At 47.8% G+C, this 16,917-nt stretch overlaps 1 protein-coding gene across 1 annotated transcript in view; it reads left to right on the top strand.

Annotated features, from left to right (window-relative positions):
- Window positions 1-213: 213 nt before the first annotated feature.
- Window positions 214-16,917, top strand: part of mettl9 (methyltransferase like 9) — a gene marked incomplete at its 5' end in the record, with an annotated part of 39,476 nt that continues 22,772 nt past the window's right edge. Inside the window, 4 exons of the mRNA XM_038820158.1 lie at window positions 214-417; window positions 3,966-4,156; window positions 6,987-7,196; window positions 10,409-10,593. Of these exons, the coding sequence (XP_038676086.1) occupies window positions 214-417; window positions 3,966-4,156; window positions 6,987-7,196; window positions 10,409-10,593 (790 nt within the window). The remainder of the gene's footprint in view (window positions 418-3,965; window positions 4,157-6,986; window positions 7,197-10,408; window positions 10,594-16,917) is intronic.

The raw sequence follows: 16,917 nt of genomic DNA, 5'->3' as shown, positions 1-16,917 counted from the left end.
GACACAGAGATCACTGACTGCATCTACTGACGCTGCTTGCCACGGGGCTGCTGCATTTTGCTCTGTTTTGCAAAATGCTTGACTCCTGTTAACCCGGGACCCCCCGGGAGGGAGGCGTCTCGTGCAGAAGGGGGTGGGGGGTCCCCGGGCTCTGGCTGGGGGTGGGGGGTCCCCGGGCTCTGGCTGGGGGGGGGGGTCCTCTGGCTGGGGGTGGGGGTTCCCGGGCTCTGGCTGGGAGGGGGGGTCCCCGGGATTCCCAGCACGGCTGTGACGCGCCTGGCGCTGTTGCTCTGCTACTTTGTTGCACTCTTGCAGCTGAGGAGAATGTGGAGCAGCAAATACCTGCGGAGCCCCTTGTCCCGCTCATTGCTCATCAACCTGAAGCATCAGGGCGACGAAGAACACGACAAGTTCCAGGTACATCCCTCATATTCTGTGGTTGGGGATGGGAATCTTTCCTATACTTAAACGTATATATTTTTTTTAAATAAATGTTTTTTTATTGAGTTTTCATATTTTATATATAACAAATTACAAGTTATTAGAGAGAGAGAAAAAAAAAGGGAAAACACAAAAATTTTACATGAATATTTACAGGTAAGCATCTTCATAACAATAATTGTGGCCGCCCCCTTTAGCCAGCATACATATTTTACATTCCCCAATATGGCCGAGGCACATGTTTATAGGCATTTATTTATAGTTTGGTTTTGGGCCTTGGCTTGCCATCAAACCCCCATACCGAGCCCGTAGCCCCCCCCCCCCCCCCCCCCTCCCCCCGGCTTAAATGTATATATTTGACGCCGTTGTGGCATTTCCCTCCTGGGGAAAAAAGTCATCAGTAGATTTTTTTCTGAGCTGATCAAAATTACCATGTTTAAAAACCCATCTCCTGACGCACTTGAATTCTTTCCCTCTCTCTCGAAATGTCACATTTTGATTTGGTGAAGGTGGAGGCAGTTATCCTCCTTGGTTCTCTGGGTACCTATCCTATTGATCTGAGTCCGATGATGCATTCATTCATCATGATGGGTTCATTCTGGAAACACAATCTAGACTGACACTCAATCTAGCACTGAGGGAGCCCCGCTCTGCCTGGGACAGTCAGTACAGAGGGAGCCCCGCTCTGCCTGGGACAGTCAGTACAGAGGGAGCCCCGCTCTGCCTGGGACAGTCAGTACAGAGGGAGCCCCGCTCTGCCTGGGACAGTCAGTACAGAGGGAGCCCCGCTCTGCCTGGGACAGTCAGTACAGAGGGAGCCCCGCTCTGCCTGGGACAGTCAGTACAGAGGGAGCCCCGCTCTGCCTGGGACAGTCAGTACAGAGGGAGCCCCGCTCTGCCTGGGACAGTCAGTACAGAGGGAGCCCCGCTCTGCCTGGGACAGTCAGTACAGAGGGAGCCCCGCTCTGCCTGGGACAGTCAGTACAGAGGGAGCCCTGCTCTGGGACAGTCAGTACAGAGGGAGCCCTCCCCTGCCTGGGACAGTCAGTACAGAGGGAGCCCCGCTCTGGGACAGTCAGTACAGAGGGAGCCCTCCCCTGCCTGGGACAGTCAGTACAGAGGGAGCCCCGCTCTGCCTGGGACAGTCAGTACAGAGGGAGTCCTGCTCTGGGACAGTCAGTACAGAGGGAGCCCTGCTCTGGGACAGTCAGTACAGAGGGAGCCCCGCTCTGGGACAGTCAGTACAGAGGGAGGCCTGCTCTGTCTGGGACAGTCAGTACAGAGGGAGCCCTGCTCTGGGACAGTCAGTACAGAGGGAGGCCTGCTCTGTCTGGGACAGTCAGTACAGAGGGAGCCCTGCTCTGGGACAGTCAGTACAGAGGGAGGCCCGCTCTGCCTGGGACAGTCAGTACAGAGGGAGGCCTGGTCTGCCTGGGATAGTCAGTACTGAGGGAGCCCTGCTCTGTCTGGGACAGTCAGTACAGAGGGAGCCCTGCTTTGTCTGGGACAGTCAGTACAGAGGGAGCCCCGCTCTGGGACAGTCAGTACAGAGGGAGCCCTGCTTTGTCTGGGACAGTCAGTACAGAGGGAGCCCTGCTCTGGGACAGTCGGTACAGAGGGAGCCCCGTTCAGGGACAGTCAGTATAGAGGGAGCCCTGCTCTGGGACAGTCAGTACAGAGGGAGCCCTGCTCTGCCTGGGACAGTCAGTACAGAGGGAGGCCCGCTCTAGGACAGTCAGTACAGAGGGAGCCCCGCTCTGTGGGACAATCAGAACAGAGGGAGTCCTGCTCTGCCTGGGACAGTCAGTACAGAGGGGGGCCCGCTCTGCCTGGGACAGTCAGTACAGAGTGAGCCCTGCTCTGTCTGGGACAGTCAGTACAGAGGGAGCCCTGCTCTGGGACAGTCAGTACAGAGGGAGCCCCGCTCTGGGACAGTCAGTACAGAGGGAGCCCTGCTCTGGGACAGTCAGTACAGAGGGAGCCCCGCTCTGCCTGGGACAGTCAGTACAGAGGGCGCCCTGCTCTGCCTGGGACAGTCAGTACAGAGGGAGGCCCGCTCTGGGACAGTCAGTACAGAGGGAGGCCCGCTCTGTCTGGGACAGTCAGTACAGAGGGAGCCCCGCTCTGTCTGGGACAGTCAATACAGAGGGAGTCCTGCTCTGGGACAGTCAGTACAGAGGGAGGCCCGCTCTGCCTGGGACAGTCAGTATAGAGGGAGCCCTGCTCTGGGACAGTCAGAACAGAGGGAGCCCTGCTCTGGGACAGTCAGTACAGAGGGAGCCCCGCTCTGGGACAGTCAGTACAGAGGGAGCCCCGCTCTGGGACAGTCAGTACAGAGGGAGCCCCGCTCTGCCTGGGACAGTCAGTACAGAGGGAGCCCTGCTCTGGGACAGTCAGTATAGAGGGAGCCCTGCTCTGGGACAGTCAGAACAGAGGGAGCCCTGCTCTGGGACAGTCAGTACAGAGGGAGCCCCGCTCTGGGACAGTCAGTACAGAGGGAGGCCCGCTCTGCCTGGGACAGTCAGTACAGAGGGAGCCCTGCTCTGGGACAGTCAGTACAGAGGGAGCCCTGCTCTGGGACAGTCAGTACAGAGGGAGCCCTGTTCTGGGACAGTCAGTACAGAGGGATCCCCGCTCTGGGACAGTCAGTACAGAGGGAGCCCTGCTCTGGGACAGTCAGTACAGAGGGAGCACTGCTTTGTCTGGGACAGTCAGTACAGAGGGAGCCCTGCTCTGGGACAGTCAGTACAGAGGGAGCCCTGCTCTGGGACAGTCAGTACAGAGGGAGGCCTGCTCTGTCTGGGACAGTCAGTACAGAGGGAGGCCTGCTCTGTCTGGGACAGTCAGTACAGAACGCAGTAATTTTTCCTTTACTCTTTCATGGGATGTGGGCAAAATTAGCGTTTGTTGCCTGACCTTAATGTTCTGTGAAATCAGTATTTCAGTTTTAAATGTCAACCGCATTTTGTGTGTCTGGAGTCACTTGTAGGCCAGACCAGATTATATAAGGATAGCAGATTACCTTTCTGAAAGGACATAATAAAACAGATGGGTCCTTACGACAATCATTAATAGTTTTCTGGGCACCATTATTGAGATTAGCTATATCTTGCAGCTTTACTGATCCAGTGACTGTACCACTCTGTCACCATGCCCCACTCCCCTCCCCTGGAGGGTCAGTACTGACGGAGCACGACAATGTCAAAGGGATGTTCTAGCGGAGGTTCCAGAGGTAAGGAAAGTGTGATGGGGCCATGGGAGATTTTCTAAACGAGGATGAGGATTTAAAAACTCAAGGCATTAACAAGCCAATGTACAGGAGGGAAAGGTGAATGGGATTTGGTGCAATGAAGGACATGGGCAGAGTTGGATGATGTATAATGGGAGGCCAGCCTAGACATTGGAATAATCGAATCTGGAGGCAACACAGGCATGAAGGAGGGTTTCAATAACAACTGTTTTGCAGCATGTGACTGACAGTCATTTCTATTGAGGGTGCTGATGCTGCTGTCATTCTTTTGCAGTGGTACGCCTGTGACACGGAATTGCTGCCAACGTGTCTGCAGCCGCTGTTTGTTCAGAATGACCTGGATGCGGGGACACGTGTGTTCCTCAGGCAATGCACAGAGAAATCCGGCTGGCTCTTTGTTCAGATTTATTACTCCCTCGTCACCTCTGTGTTTGGTCTCTTCATGTCCAAGACTTCTATCAATGGGTAAAAAGGTCAAAATGTAACTTTTTCTCACTGGTGTTTCTGATTCCCCATGGGGGTGACCAGGTCTGATATTGCTGTCAACTCTTCATCTTGAGTGAAGAGATCCTCCCCCCCCCCCCTCCCCCCAGGCACCCACCACATGGTTTTATAACCAGAGTTAATTAACAATGTGAGAACCAACTTAAAAGAGCATGAGTTTAGGGGCAGCATGGTGGCACATTGGTTAGCATTGCTGCCTACGGCGCTGAGGACCCGGGTTCGAATCCCGGCCCTGGGCCACTGTCTGTGTGGAGTTTGCACATTCTCCCCGTGTCTGTGTGGGTTTCGCCCCCACAACCCAAAGATGTGCAGGTTAGGTGGATTGGCCACGCTAAATTGCCCCTTAATTGGAAAATTAAAAAAATAAATAAAAATGATTGGGTGCTCTAAATTTAAAAAAAAAGAGCATGAGTTTTTAATAACCCATTTGAAAACTAATCCGCTCTGATGATCAGCCCTGTTTTGGTTACATTTTGCAGAAAAGGAGGGGACTTCTCTCCTGGTGTCCAGATACAACATTTATGCCTCAACCAACCTAAAACAGATTATTTGGTTATTTACCACATTTCTGTTGTGCGGGGGGCTAGCTGTGTGCAAATTGACTGCCACGATTCCTTTATTACAACAGTGACTAAACTTCACATGGACTGACGTTTTTTTAAAAAAATACTTTTTATTCAAATTTTCCAACAACAAATTTTATCCCAACAACAAAAAGAGAAAAACAATAACCCCCTCCCCCACCCCCCCCAATACAAAAACAATAAATTAACAATAAGAAAGAGTAATAAACATAGAACCATAAGACCAAACCCCCATAACGAACCCATAGTCCCCCCCCCCCCCCCCCCCCCACCCGGTTGCTGCTGAAGTTGACCACCCTCTAACACTCCGCCAGGAAATCAAGAAAAGGCTGCCACCGCCGGAAGAACCCTTGCACCGAACCCCTCAGGGCAAACTTCACCCTCTCCGGTTTAATGCACCCGGCCATGTCGCTGATCCAGGATTCCAGGCTCGGGGGCTTCGTGTCTCTCCACTGCAAAAGGATCCTTTGCCGGGCTACTAGGGACGCAAAGGCCAGAATACCGGCCTCTCTCGCCTCCTGCACTCCCGGCTCTGATGCTACCCCAAAAATAGTGAGCCTCCAGCCCGGTTCCACCCTGGAGCCAACTACCCTGGACAAGGTCCCCGCCACCCCCTTCCAGAAACCCTGCAATGCCGGACACGCCCAGAACATGTGGGTGTGATTCGCTGGGCTCCTCGAACACCTGCCACACCTGTCCTCACCCCCAAAGAACCGGCTCAGCCTGATTCCAGTCATATGCGCCCTCTGCAGCACCTTTAGCTGGATTAGACTAAGCCGTGGGCAAGAAGCGGAGGAAATCACCCTCCCCAGGGCGTCCGCCCACGTCCCCTCGTCGATCTCCTCCCCCAACTCCGCCTCCCACTTCGCTTTCAGCTCCTCCACCGAGGCCTCCTCCCCCTCCTGCAGCACCTGATAAATTGCCGAGATCCTATCCTCACCGAGCCACGTCCCCGAGAGCACATGGACTGACGTAATTGGTTTAAAGCACTTTGGAAAATCCTGGGGACTTGAAAAGTTCGAGAATGCACACCCTTTCTTATGCGAGATCAGAATGCAATCCCACAGAATGCCACTAGGTATCAATGCAATGCTGTGTCCACTGTGGCCATTTCTTTAAGGCATTTTGTTTTCAAACTTGTGTGTTTAGGGGGCATGTTCAAAAAGATTGAAAATGCCTTCTTCCTTCTCGATGTGTATAGAAAATGCTTGTCATTAGCAAGTTAAAGCACACTAGAAATCATTGCAGGAATGCTCATTGCCGCTTTCGCAGATTTTGAAGGGTAAATGTACCACCTGTTACATGGAAACTGAAAATAGCAGCAGGAGTAGGCCATTCAGCCCTTCAAGCCTGCTCCGCCCTTCAGTATCATCATGGCTGATCCTCTATCTCCGAGATCAGACGAGATTGGGCATTTTCAGACTAGTATGGCCATAGGCATTTGATCCTGTATCTCAACATCATATTTCCGCACTCTGTTTTGAATGATTTCAGAGTTTATTTCCTTGTCTGAGGCACTGAGGCCAATGAAAGCATAGTGACTGATCCTGAACCAGACCCCAAACGTTGCTATGATAGCGGACAGAAGTCTCAATATTTTATTAAATTTGTAAAACTGAGGAAAGGATACTTTGCTCCAGGAGTGATTTCATGCACAAATAGGGATATGGTATATTAAAACAAACTTTATTACTAACTTTAACATCATAAAGAACAATACAATGAAACAATAACCCTTAACTGCTATCTTTATCTCAACTCAAACAAAACCCATCTCGGGTCACAATCCACTTTCAAATACAGTTAGCAGACTCAGGAATTCTTGCTGTAAAGAGATATCTTGGATAAACCACTTTGAGAAAGAGAGATTCCTCGGGACCCAGCTTGCAGATTTTGCCTTTTCTCAAATTACTGTTTAAACTGCTAGCCTTTCCATAAATTGCTGTTCTATTCACAGGCAAAGTCTTTTTAACTAAACTGCTTTGAGAAAAACTGCTGGTATCGCCACAGTCAAATCTTCAACTGACCGTTTCTCCAGAAACTGCTAGTCTGCTCACAACTGTATTGAGAGCACAACCTCTTTGGGGGGGGGGGGGGGGGGGGGTGGAGGCTAAGGTGGAGTATAAGCCTCATCCTGGCCCAGCTGGACCGAATGGCCTGTTTCTGTGCTGTTCATTTGATGTCTCCGCCTCTCTATATCGGTACAGGCTGCTGGGGAGAGGATCGATGTTTGTCTTCTCTGAGGAACAATTCCTTCGGCTGCTGAGGGTGGCACCAGATTGGAGGGCCACCAGGGTGCTCGATCTTGGGGCTGGAGATGGAGAGGTTACTAAGATCATCAGCCGCCATTTTGAAGAGGTCTATGTGACTGAAGTCTCTCCCACAATGAAATGGCAACTTAAAAAGAAACAGTACAGGTAAAAAGCAAACTGTTCCTTGTAATTACCTGGGTCTCTACAGAATGATTAGGAGAAACATCTGTTTAACCAGAAAATATTTAAAACAATATATTCTTGAGATGTGGACTGTGGTGAATGTAATATATGTTAATATATATGTTAATTCACACTGTTGTTGTAAGCGTAGTAGCGCTGTCCTACCACTAGGGGGAGTAGCGCTGGGAGCACCTAGGAACATGTACTGGGCTCCACCCTTGGTTCCGCCCACGACTCCTCCCCCTAGTGCAGCTGTATAAGTACCCGTATCCAGAGTCAGCCTGGGTCACTGCGAGTTCATCGACAGGTAACAGGCTGGCTCTGAAGTAAGTCGATTAAAGCCTAGATTCGCATCGGAAACACGTGTCTGGTGAATTGATGGTTCCATCTTGGGCATTGCTGGAAAAGCTGGCATTTATTATCCATTCCTATCCCTGGGAGCGATTTTCATACAACTGAGTGACTTGCTGGGCCACTCCAGAGTGAATCAACTAAGGAAAATGGTCCGTGTGGAGTTTGCACGTTCTCCCTGTGTTTGCGTGGGTCTCACCCCCACAGCCCAAAAGGTGTGTAGGCCAGGTGGATTGGCCACACTAAATTGTCCCTTCATTGGAAAGACAAAAGAATTGGGTACTCTATAAATTTTTTAAACTAAGGAAAGTGGGACTGGAGTCACATATAGGCCAGGCCAGGTAAGCATGGCAGGTCTCCTTCCCTATAGGCCCGAAGTGAACCAGTCAGGTTTTTAAAACACAATTCGACAGCTTCAAGGTCACTCTTGCTGACCTCAGCTTTTTATTCTCAAGTATTTCAAATTCTCAAACTGCTATGGTGGGATTTAAACTCTCATCCTACTGAATTATTAGCCCAGGCATCTGGATTACTATTCCTGTAACATACCCCCTACATCACAGGTGACAATCCATGCCTTTGTTACCTTTTAGATTTTGCTGATCTAACGCACGCCTGATCAGCCTCCCATTTCTACCCTCCATAAACTTGAGGTCATCCACGGCCCTGCTGATGGGTCCTGACTTGCACCAACTCTCGTTCGCCCCAGTGCTCACTGGCCTTCACTGGCTCCGGATTTTAATCGCTCCACCATTGGTGGCTATGCCTTCAGATGTGTGGGTCCTAAATTCTGGGATTCCCTTCCTTCACCTCTCCGCCTCTCTTTCCTCCTCTAAAACATTCCTTAAATTCTTTTTTAAAATTAATTAAATTTTTTTTTTAGGGTACCCAATAATTCCCCCCCCCCCCCCCCCCCGAATTAAGGGGCAATTTAGCGTAGCCAATCCACCTAACCTGCACATCTTTTGGGTTGTGGGGGTGTGAAATCCACGCAGGCACGGGGAGAATGTGCAAACTCCACCCAGACAGTGACCCAGGGCTAGGAATTGAACCCGGGTCCTCAGCGCCGTAGGCTGCAGTGCTAACCACTGTGCTGCCCTGGTCCATGGCTTTTCCATTCCATATCTCTGTAATCTCCTCCAGCCGCCCAACCATCTTCAGATACCTGCGCACCTCTAATTCTGGTCTTTAGAGGATCCACGATTTTAATCGCTCCACCATTGGTGGCTACGTCTTCAGATGAGTTGGTCCTAAATTCTGCGATTCCCTTCCTTCATTTCTCCGCCTCTCTTTCCTCCTCTAAAACATTCCTTAAAAAACAGGTTCTTTGGCTGAATTTGTGTTCAGCTGCCCTAATAACCCCTTGCCCAGGCTGGTGTCAAATTTAAGTCATTATACCTCTGCGCAGTGCCTTGTGATGTTTAAATACATTAAAAGATGCTGTATAAATGCAAGTTTTGTTGTGATGGTCTGCAAGGCAATGGGGTCCTTGCATGTAACTAAGTTTCTTGATTAAAATATTACAATCATTTCAAGAGTAATTTGCATTTAATTTACTCATATCACACAGAGCAAAAGCAATTTAATTGGATACAATTAAACATTGTAACAGTTACAGATATGAGAAGACCTCTGGCCCATCAAGCCCACCTATTTATCATTCCCTAGGTGCATTTTTAATCTTGGATTCCCTTGGTGAGCAATCTGCTTTCTTCTTGAAACCCTTTAATATTTCTCGTTTGTTCCTGTATCTGTAATCTCTTCCACACACTGACCAGTCTTTTAGTAAATAGTACAAATATGTTTACATGCATTTCCTTCGGGAGCAGATTGTGTAACCAAGCCATGTAAACAGGCACCTTCTTATGGGTTGTTTCTCTCAGAATGTGAGCAATATTGGCAAGGCCACATTTACATTTGCCACATCTCTGGTGATGCTGCGTCTCACAGAGCCAGTATTTGGCCGAGCAGTTGCTAGTCTACTTCAGAGCAACCCTCACAAGGTCAGCAGTTGTTTCCCATCTCTTATTTCCCCTCAATAAGGTAGTGATGAGCTGCCTTCTTGGACAGCTGCAGAGTGTGTTACACAGTGTGTGTGTTCTGAGAGAGGGAATTCCAGGAATTTCACCCAGCAAAAATAACGTAATTCCAAGTTGGAGCGCTCTGTGACTTGGAGGTGCTGGTGTCACATTCGAGCCATATTGGGCAGGGATGCTGGACCGCCTTTCCTGAAGGATAGTTGTTGGATCTTTATGGAAACTCTGAAAATTTGGTGGCCATTTCTCTGGTGGCAGACTGAGTGATCTGTAATATTGAATTCAATTGCACAGTTTACTCTGGTGGGATTTTTGATATTGTGATCGCTACGTCATTGTTTGGTTATGGCTCCCTAGCCTGGTTGACTACATTGAGTACCGGAAACTAACAATAATGGCATAGAAACCCACCCAGATCCGGACCCTAACCCTACTCGGTTGAACCATTTATTGTGCAGTTCCAGACCACTACAGAGGATTTGACGACGGTAAAATATACACCAGGTGGGGATTTTTCCCACTCATTTTTTTTCCTACACCCTCTTTTGAAGGTGGTGAGCTGCCACCTTGAACCGCTGTAGCCCGGGTGTAGGTACGCCCATCATGCTGTTAGGGAGGGAGTTCCAGGATTTTGACCCAGCGACAATGAAGGAACAGCAATATATTTCCAAGTCAGGATGGTGTGTGACTTGGAGGGGAACTCGCAGGAGTCCGTGTCCCCATGTGTCTACTGCCCTTGGCCTTCTAGTTTGAGGACGCTGCATTGAAATATTATTATTTGAAATGTACTTCCCTTGTATTTTGTAGAGTTCTGGGGATCGATGAGTGGCAGGATACTGGCTTTCTCTACGATATGATTAGCTGCCTGAACTTGCTGGATCGATGTGATCAGCCCCTGTCCCTACTGAAAGACATCAAGAATGTTCTGGAACCAAGTAAAGGCCGACTGATACTGGCCGTGGTCTTGCCCTTCCAACCCTATGTGGAAAATGGTAAGTTCCACAAAATAGTTGGAGATGTGGGAGTGGGGCATGGAACTGGACATTGCAGCTTTTAAGTTGGTTCAGTCAGAAATATTCTGCTGTGCAAAACCAGCGTGATAAAACAGAATAGGAAACCTAATCCCAGTGTCAATGCAGATTAGAAAGAAATGTAATTTTATTTGAACAATCTTTGTGCAAAATTCAATCTAGATTATTTTTCCTTCCCAACTTTCCTCTGATTAGAGCTATGGGACTGTCCAGTTTATAATGAGTGTCCATCATTCACATGGAATTTTCACTGGGCTTTTTAGTGCAGGGTTGTCCAATCCATTTGTTGCTTGCCACGTGTGATCCAAAATCTTCTATTCAGTGTGAACTTTAACCTTGTGCCTGTGCATTATGAGATGAACAGCAGGGAATTGTGTTTTTTATCACTGTGGCTGGTTTATTTCCTTCGTCATGGCCTAAATTGTCAATAAACAATTTAGATCGTTTGGAGACTTGGGCGGAGAGATGGCAGATGGAGTTTAATCCGGACAAATGTGAGGTAATGCATTTTGGAAGATCTGATGCAGGTAGGGAATAAACAGTGAATGGTCGAACCCTCAAGAGTATTGACAGTCAGAGAGATCTAGGTGTACACGTCCACAGGTCACTGAAAGGGGCAACACAGGTGGAGAAGGTAGTCAAGAAGGCATACGGCATGCTTGCCTTCATTGGCCGGGGCATTGAGTATAGAAATTGGCAAGTCATGTTGCAGCTGTATAGAACTTTAGCTAGGCCACACTTGGAGTATGGTGTTCAATTCTGGTCGCCACACTACCAGAAGGACGTGGAGGCTTTAGAGAGGGTGCAGAAGAGATTTACCAGAATGTTGCCTGGTATGGAGGGCATTAGCTATGAGGAGAGGTTGATTAAACTTGGTTTGTTCCCACTGGAACGACGGAGGTTGAGGGGCGACATGATAAGAGGTCTACAAAATTATGAGGGGTATGGACAGAGTGGATAGTCAGAGACTTTTCCCCCATGATAGAGGGGTCAATTACTAGGGGGCATAGGTTTAAGATGCGAGGGGCAAGGTTTAGAGGAGATGTACGAGGCAAGTATTTTTACACAGAGGGTAGTGGGTGCCTGGAACGCGCTGCCGGAGGAGGTGATGGAAGCAGGGGCGATAGTGACGTTTAAGGGACATCTTGACAAAAACCTGAATAGGATGGGAATAGAGGGATACAGACCCCTGAAATGCAGAAGATTTAAGTTTAGACAGGCAGCATGGTCAGCACAGGCTTGGAGGGCCGAAGGGCCTGTTCCTGTGCTGTACTTTTCTTTGTTCTTGTTCTTTAGTGGCAGACAGATATTTGTTGAGTAAATGTCCATATGTGAGGAACATTTAACTGGCACCTGCTCTCTGAGAGAGGAGGAGGAGAGGAATGGACCTGTGGGAGAAACACAAACCAGGGGGTGGATAAATAAAGCCAGAGGAGTGAGGCCTACAGTGCTTCAAGGAGAGAGGCAGAGGAGTTCAGGAGCCCTCTGGGTTTGACAACAGTCGCATCACAGGAAAGCTGTCAATTGATTGGCCGGTGATTATTGCTGCTTAGGGACTGAGTCTAAACAACAGGGAGTTTAACAAACATTCAAAATATTAATTATGAATTACAAGTAACAAGTGAGTAGCTGGTGAATCTTACCTTATATTTTAAGCAAGGTTTATTACCACTAGTAAGATATATTAAGGAGTAGTGGGGTCTATCACTACTGGTAAGGTTTATTAATGGTCGTAAGCTTTAATAGCGTTGCTAAGGTTTATTACCAACGGTAAATGTTATTGGTAGTAACAAAGGTTATTAATAAGTGATGATGTGGAGATGCCGGCGTTGGACTGGGGTGAGCACAGTAAGAAGTCTTGCAACACCAGGTTAAAGTCCAACAGGTTTGTTTCAAATCACTAGCTTTCGGAGCACGGCTCCTTCTTCAGGTGAATGGAAAGGCTTGTTCCAGAAATGTTTATATAGACACAGTCAGAGATGCCCCGGAATGCGAGCACCTGCAGGCAATAAACTGAATGTCAGTGTCTATATGCGCGATCTTCCTGGAGATCCTCTCCAAGTGAAGGAATGATAGGGCTGCTCCAATGTGCACAACCTGTGCTACATTGCAACTCCAGAATGCTGCCTATGTCCTGGGTCATCACTTGTACAGGAAGTGTCATCCATTGCAGCAGTTTGAGCTCTGCGCTTCGGCGGTTCAGCTGTGCATCTATGAGGCTGATCTCCAACCAGAGTTAAGTTCTGAATATGGCTGAGAGCGATGGTTTACCTGGGGAGTGCAGCCAGAGTTTAGGGAGCTAGGTAGGAAATCAGCAAGTAGGACATGAAAAGTAGTCACCTCTGGATTACTTCCAGTACGATGTGAAAGTGAGTCTAGAAATATGAAAATAAAAAAGATGAATGTGTAGCTGGAAAGATAGTACGGGGATGCGGGCTTCAGATTCTTTTGGCACTGGATTTACAGAGATTTGGATAGAATGCACCTGAACAGAGCTGGGATTGAGGTTCTTTAGGGAATTTTCTTATTGGGAAGGATTGAAAGGGGCTGGTTTAGCTCACTGGGTTAAATCGCTGGCTTTTAAAGCAGACCAAGCAGGCCAGCAGCACGGTTCGATTCCCGTACCAGCCTCCCCGGACAGGCGCCGGATTGTGGCGACGAGGGGCTTTTCACAGTAACTTCATTGAAGCCTACTCGTGACAATAAGCGATTTTCATTTCATTTCATTTCAAAGTACCTTGGCAGGGGTGTGGGAACCAGGAGATAACGCCAGAGAGGAATACCAAAGTACACATGGAGAGATAGGTACCACGCGAATAAAGAATAGTCAGTTATTAGGTGCGTTCAGAGTAAGGGAGAAAGTAATATAGAGTAAATTAGGGTTACTGTGAATGCACAGAATATGGGAATTAAGATTAGTGAGTTACAGGCGCAGATAGATTGCATTGTGGAAATATGTTGTGGCAAAACAGACCTGGTTCAAAAATGGGCAGGACTGGGTGTTAAATATTTCTGGGAACAAAGTGTTCAGGAAAGGAAGATAAAGAGGCAACATTGATTTAAAAAAAAAATACATTTAGAGAATCCAATTAATTTTTTTTCCCAATGAAGGGGCAATTTAGTCTGGCCAATCATAATAATGATCTTTATTAGTGTCGCAAGTAGGCTTACATTAACATTGCATTGAAGTTACTGTGAAAATCCCCCAGCCACCACACTCTGGCGTCTGTTCAGGTACACTGAGGGAGAATTCAGAATGTCCAATTCACCTAACAGGCACGTCTTTTGGGACTTGTAGGAGGAAACTGGAGCACTCGGAGTAAGCCCACGCAGACATGGGGAGAACGTGCAGACTCCGCCTACCCTTCACATCTTTGGGTTGTGGGGGGTAAGACCCACGCAGACAAGGGGAGAATGTGCAAACTCCACACAGGGCGGAATCGAACCCGGGTCCTCGGTGCCGTGAGGCAGCAGTGCTAACCATTGCGCCGCTGTGCCGTAGCGGCAGGCAGCATTTATTAAGATGAACATTGTAGTATTGGAAAAAAAGAATGTTTTATGGAAGTCAAGGATGGAATCTATTTGGCTAAAGCCAAGGAACAAAAGAGGTGAAAGACAGGGCACCAGAGGCATTGCTTGGTATTGTCTACTGGCCACCAACGAGTGGGGAGGATGCAGAGGAACCAATTTGCAAGGAAATTACAGTGAGGATCAAAAATGATAGAGTAGTTACAGTAGGGTCTTTAATTACCTGAATATAGAGTGGGATAGTGGTAGTTTATAGGGATGTGAGGGGCAAGAGTTACAAGAGCGTGTTCAGGAAAGCAGTATATTTTCAGTCCAGCGAGAAAGGAGGAACCTCTAGACCTGGCTCTTGGGAATTAAATGGGCCAAGTGGACAGTGATCAATCTTTCCTAAGGTTTAGGCTGACGGTGAAGAAAGACAAATAACAATCCGGAGTACCAATAATTAACTGGGAAAAATCCAACTTCAGTGGGGTAAAAACCGATCTGGGCCAGTAAATTGGAGTCAAAGATTGGCAGGAAAAAAGGTAGCTGACCAATGGGCTACCTTCAACAAAGAAATAGTTTGAGCACAGTCACGATCCATCTCCTTGAAAGGGAAAAGTAGAGCAAACAAATCCATAGCTCCTGGGATGACAAAAGAGATAGAAATTAAGATGAAGAAGAACACGTTTGCTCATGACAATGTCGGGTAGAAAATACAATTGCGAACCAGGCTGAATACAGAAGGTTAAGAGGGGAGGTGAAGGGCAGCACGGTGATGCAGTGGGTTAGCCCTGCTGCCTCACGGCGCCGAGGTCCCAGGTTCGATCCCGGCTCTGGGTCACTGTCCATGTGGAGTTTGCACATTCTCCCCGTGTTTGCGTGGGTTTCGCCCCCACAACCCAAAGATGTGCAGGTAGGTGGATTGGCCACGCTAAATTGCCCCTTAATTGGAAAAATGAATTGGGTACACTAAAAATAAAAAAAAATAAAAAAGAGGGGAGGTGAAAAAACAGCTAAGAAAAGTAGGAGGGGGCAGCACGGTGGCACAGTGATTCGCATTGTTGCCTACGGCGCTGAGGATCCTGGTTCGAATCCCGGCCCTGGGTCACTGTTCATGTGGTTTTTGCACATTCTCCCCGTGTTTGCGTGGGTTTCGCCCCCACAACCCAAAAGATGTATAGAATAGGTGGATTGGCCACGCTAAATTGCCCCTTAATTGGAAAAAATAATTGGGTAATCTAAATTTATTTAAAAAAAAAAAGAAAAGTAGAAGAGGGAGCATGAAAAGAGACTGGCAGCTAACATAAAACACAAAGTCTTCTATGAGCATATAAATAATAGAAAGTTGGTAAAAGGAGGTTTAAGACCCATAAAGGGGTTTACACATGGAAACAGAGGTATTAATACTTTGCATCTGTCTTTACGAGGAAGAAGATGCTGCCCATGGCATGGTGAAAGAGGAGCTAATTCAGACGCTGGAACGGTATAAAATCAATACAGAGGAAATGTTGGATAGGCTGTCCGTACTTGCTGTCCGTACTTAACAGTTGACAGGGCACCAGAGTCAGATGAGATGCATTCAAGGATACCTAAGGAAGTAAGTGTGGAAATTTCGGAGCCACTGGTTGTAATTTTTCATTCTTCTTAGACTCGGCAGAGGGGGGGTTTGTCAGGGGAATGGAGAATTGCAAACATTACACCCTTGTTCAAAAAGGGATAAAGATAAGTGCAGCAACTATAGGACAGCCAGTTTAACCTTGGTGATGAGGACATTTCTAGAAACAATAATTTGGGATAAAATTAATAGTCACATGGACAAATGCAGTTTAATTAAGTAAAGACAGCATGGAATTCTCAGGGAAAATCATGTTTAAATAACTTGCTATAGTTTTTTAAAAAGGTAACAAAGAGCCAATGAGGATGATGCTATTGGTGTACATGGACTTTCAAAAGGCATTTGATACAGGCCTACACAACAGACCTGTCAGCAAAGTTATAGGACATGGAATAAAAAGGACAGCAACATGGATACAAAATTAGCCACGTGACAGGAAACCAAGATTAGCGATTAATGGATGTTTTTCAGGCTCGAGGAAGGTTTATTGTTCCGCAGGGGTCAGTGTTGGGATCTTTGCTTTTCCTGATATAGATCCGGGTATAATTTTAAAAAATGCAGCTGATACAAATCTTGAAAACATTGTGAGGAGGACAGTGTAAAACAGTTTTTGGAACGTGCGGACAGGTAGTCGGTGAATTTCAATGCAGAGAAATGTGAAGTGATTCATTTTGGTAGGAAGAACATGGAGAGGCAACAGAAAATGCGTGGGCTTACTCCGAGTGCTTACTCCGAGTGCTCCAGTTTCCTCCTACAAGTCCCAAAAGACGTGCCTGTTAGGTGAATTGGACATTCTGAATTCTCCCTCAGTGTACCTGAACAGGTGCCGGAGTGTGGCGACTAGGGGATTTTCACAGTAACTTCATTGCAATGTTAATGTAAGCACAGTGGTTAGCACTGCCTCATAGCGCCAGGGACTCGGGTTTAATTCCGGCCTTGGGTGACCGTCTGTGTGGAATTTGCACTTTCCCCCCGTGTCTGCATGGGTTTCCTCCAGTTTCCTCCCACAGTCCAAAGATGTGCTGGTTAGGTGGATTGGCAGTTTCAAATTCCTAGGAGTGCACATCTCCAAAAATCTGTCCTGGTCCACCCACGTCGACGCTACCACCAAGAAAGCACAACAGCGCCTATACTTCCTCAGGAAACTAAGGAAATTCGGC

This window comes from Scyliorhinus canicula, chromosome 15 (assembly GCF_902713615.1).
Source record: "Scyliorhinus canicula chromosome 15, sScyCan1.1, whole genome shotgun sequence".
Classification (NCBI taxonomy): domain Eukaryota; kingdom Metazoa; phylum Chordata; class Chondrichthyes; order Carcharhiniformes; family Scyliorhinidae; genus Scyliorhinus; species Scyliorhinus canicula.
This window is presented reverse-complemented; position numbering and strand designations above follow the sequence as displayed.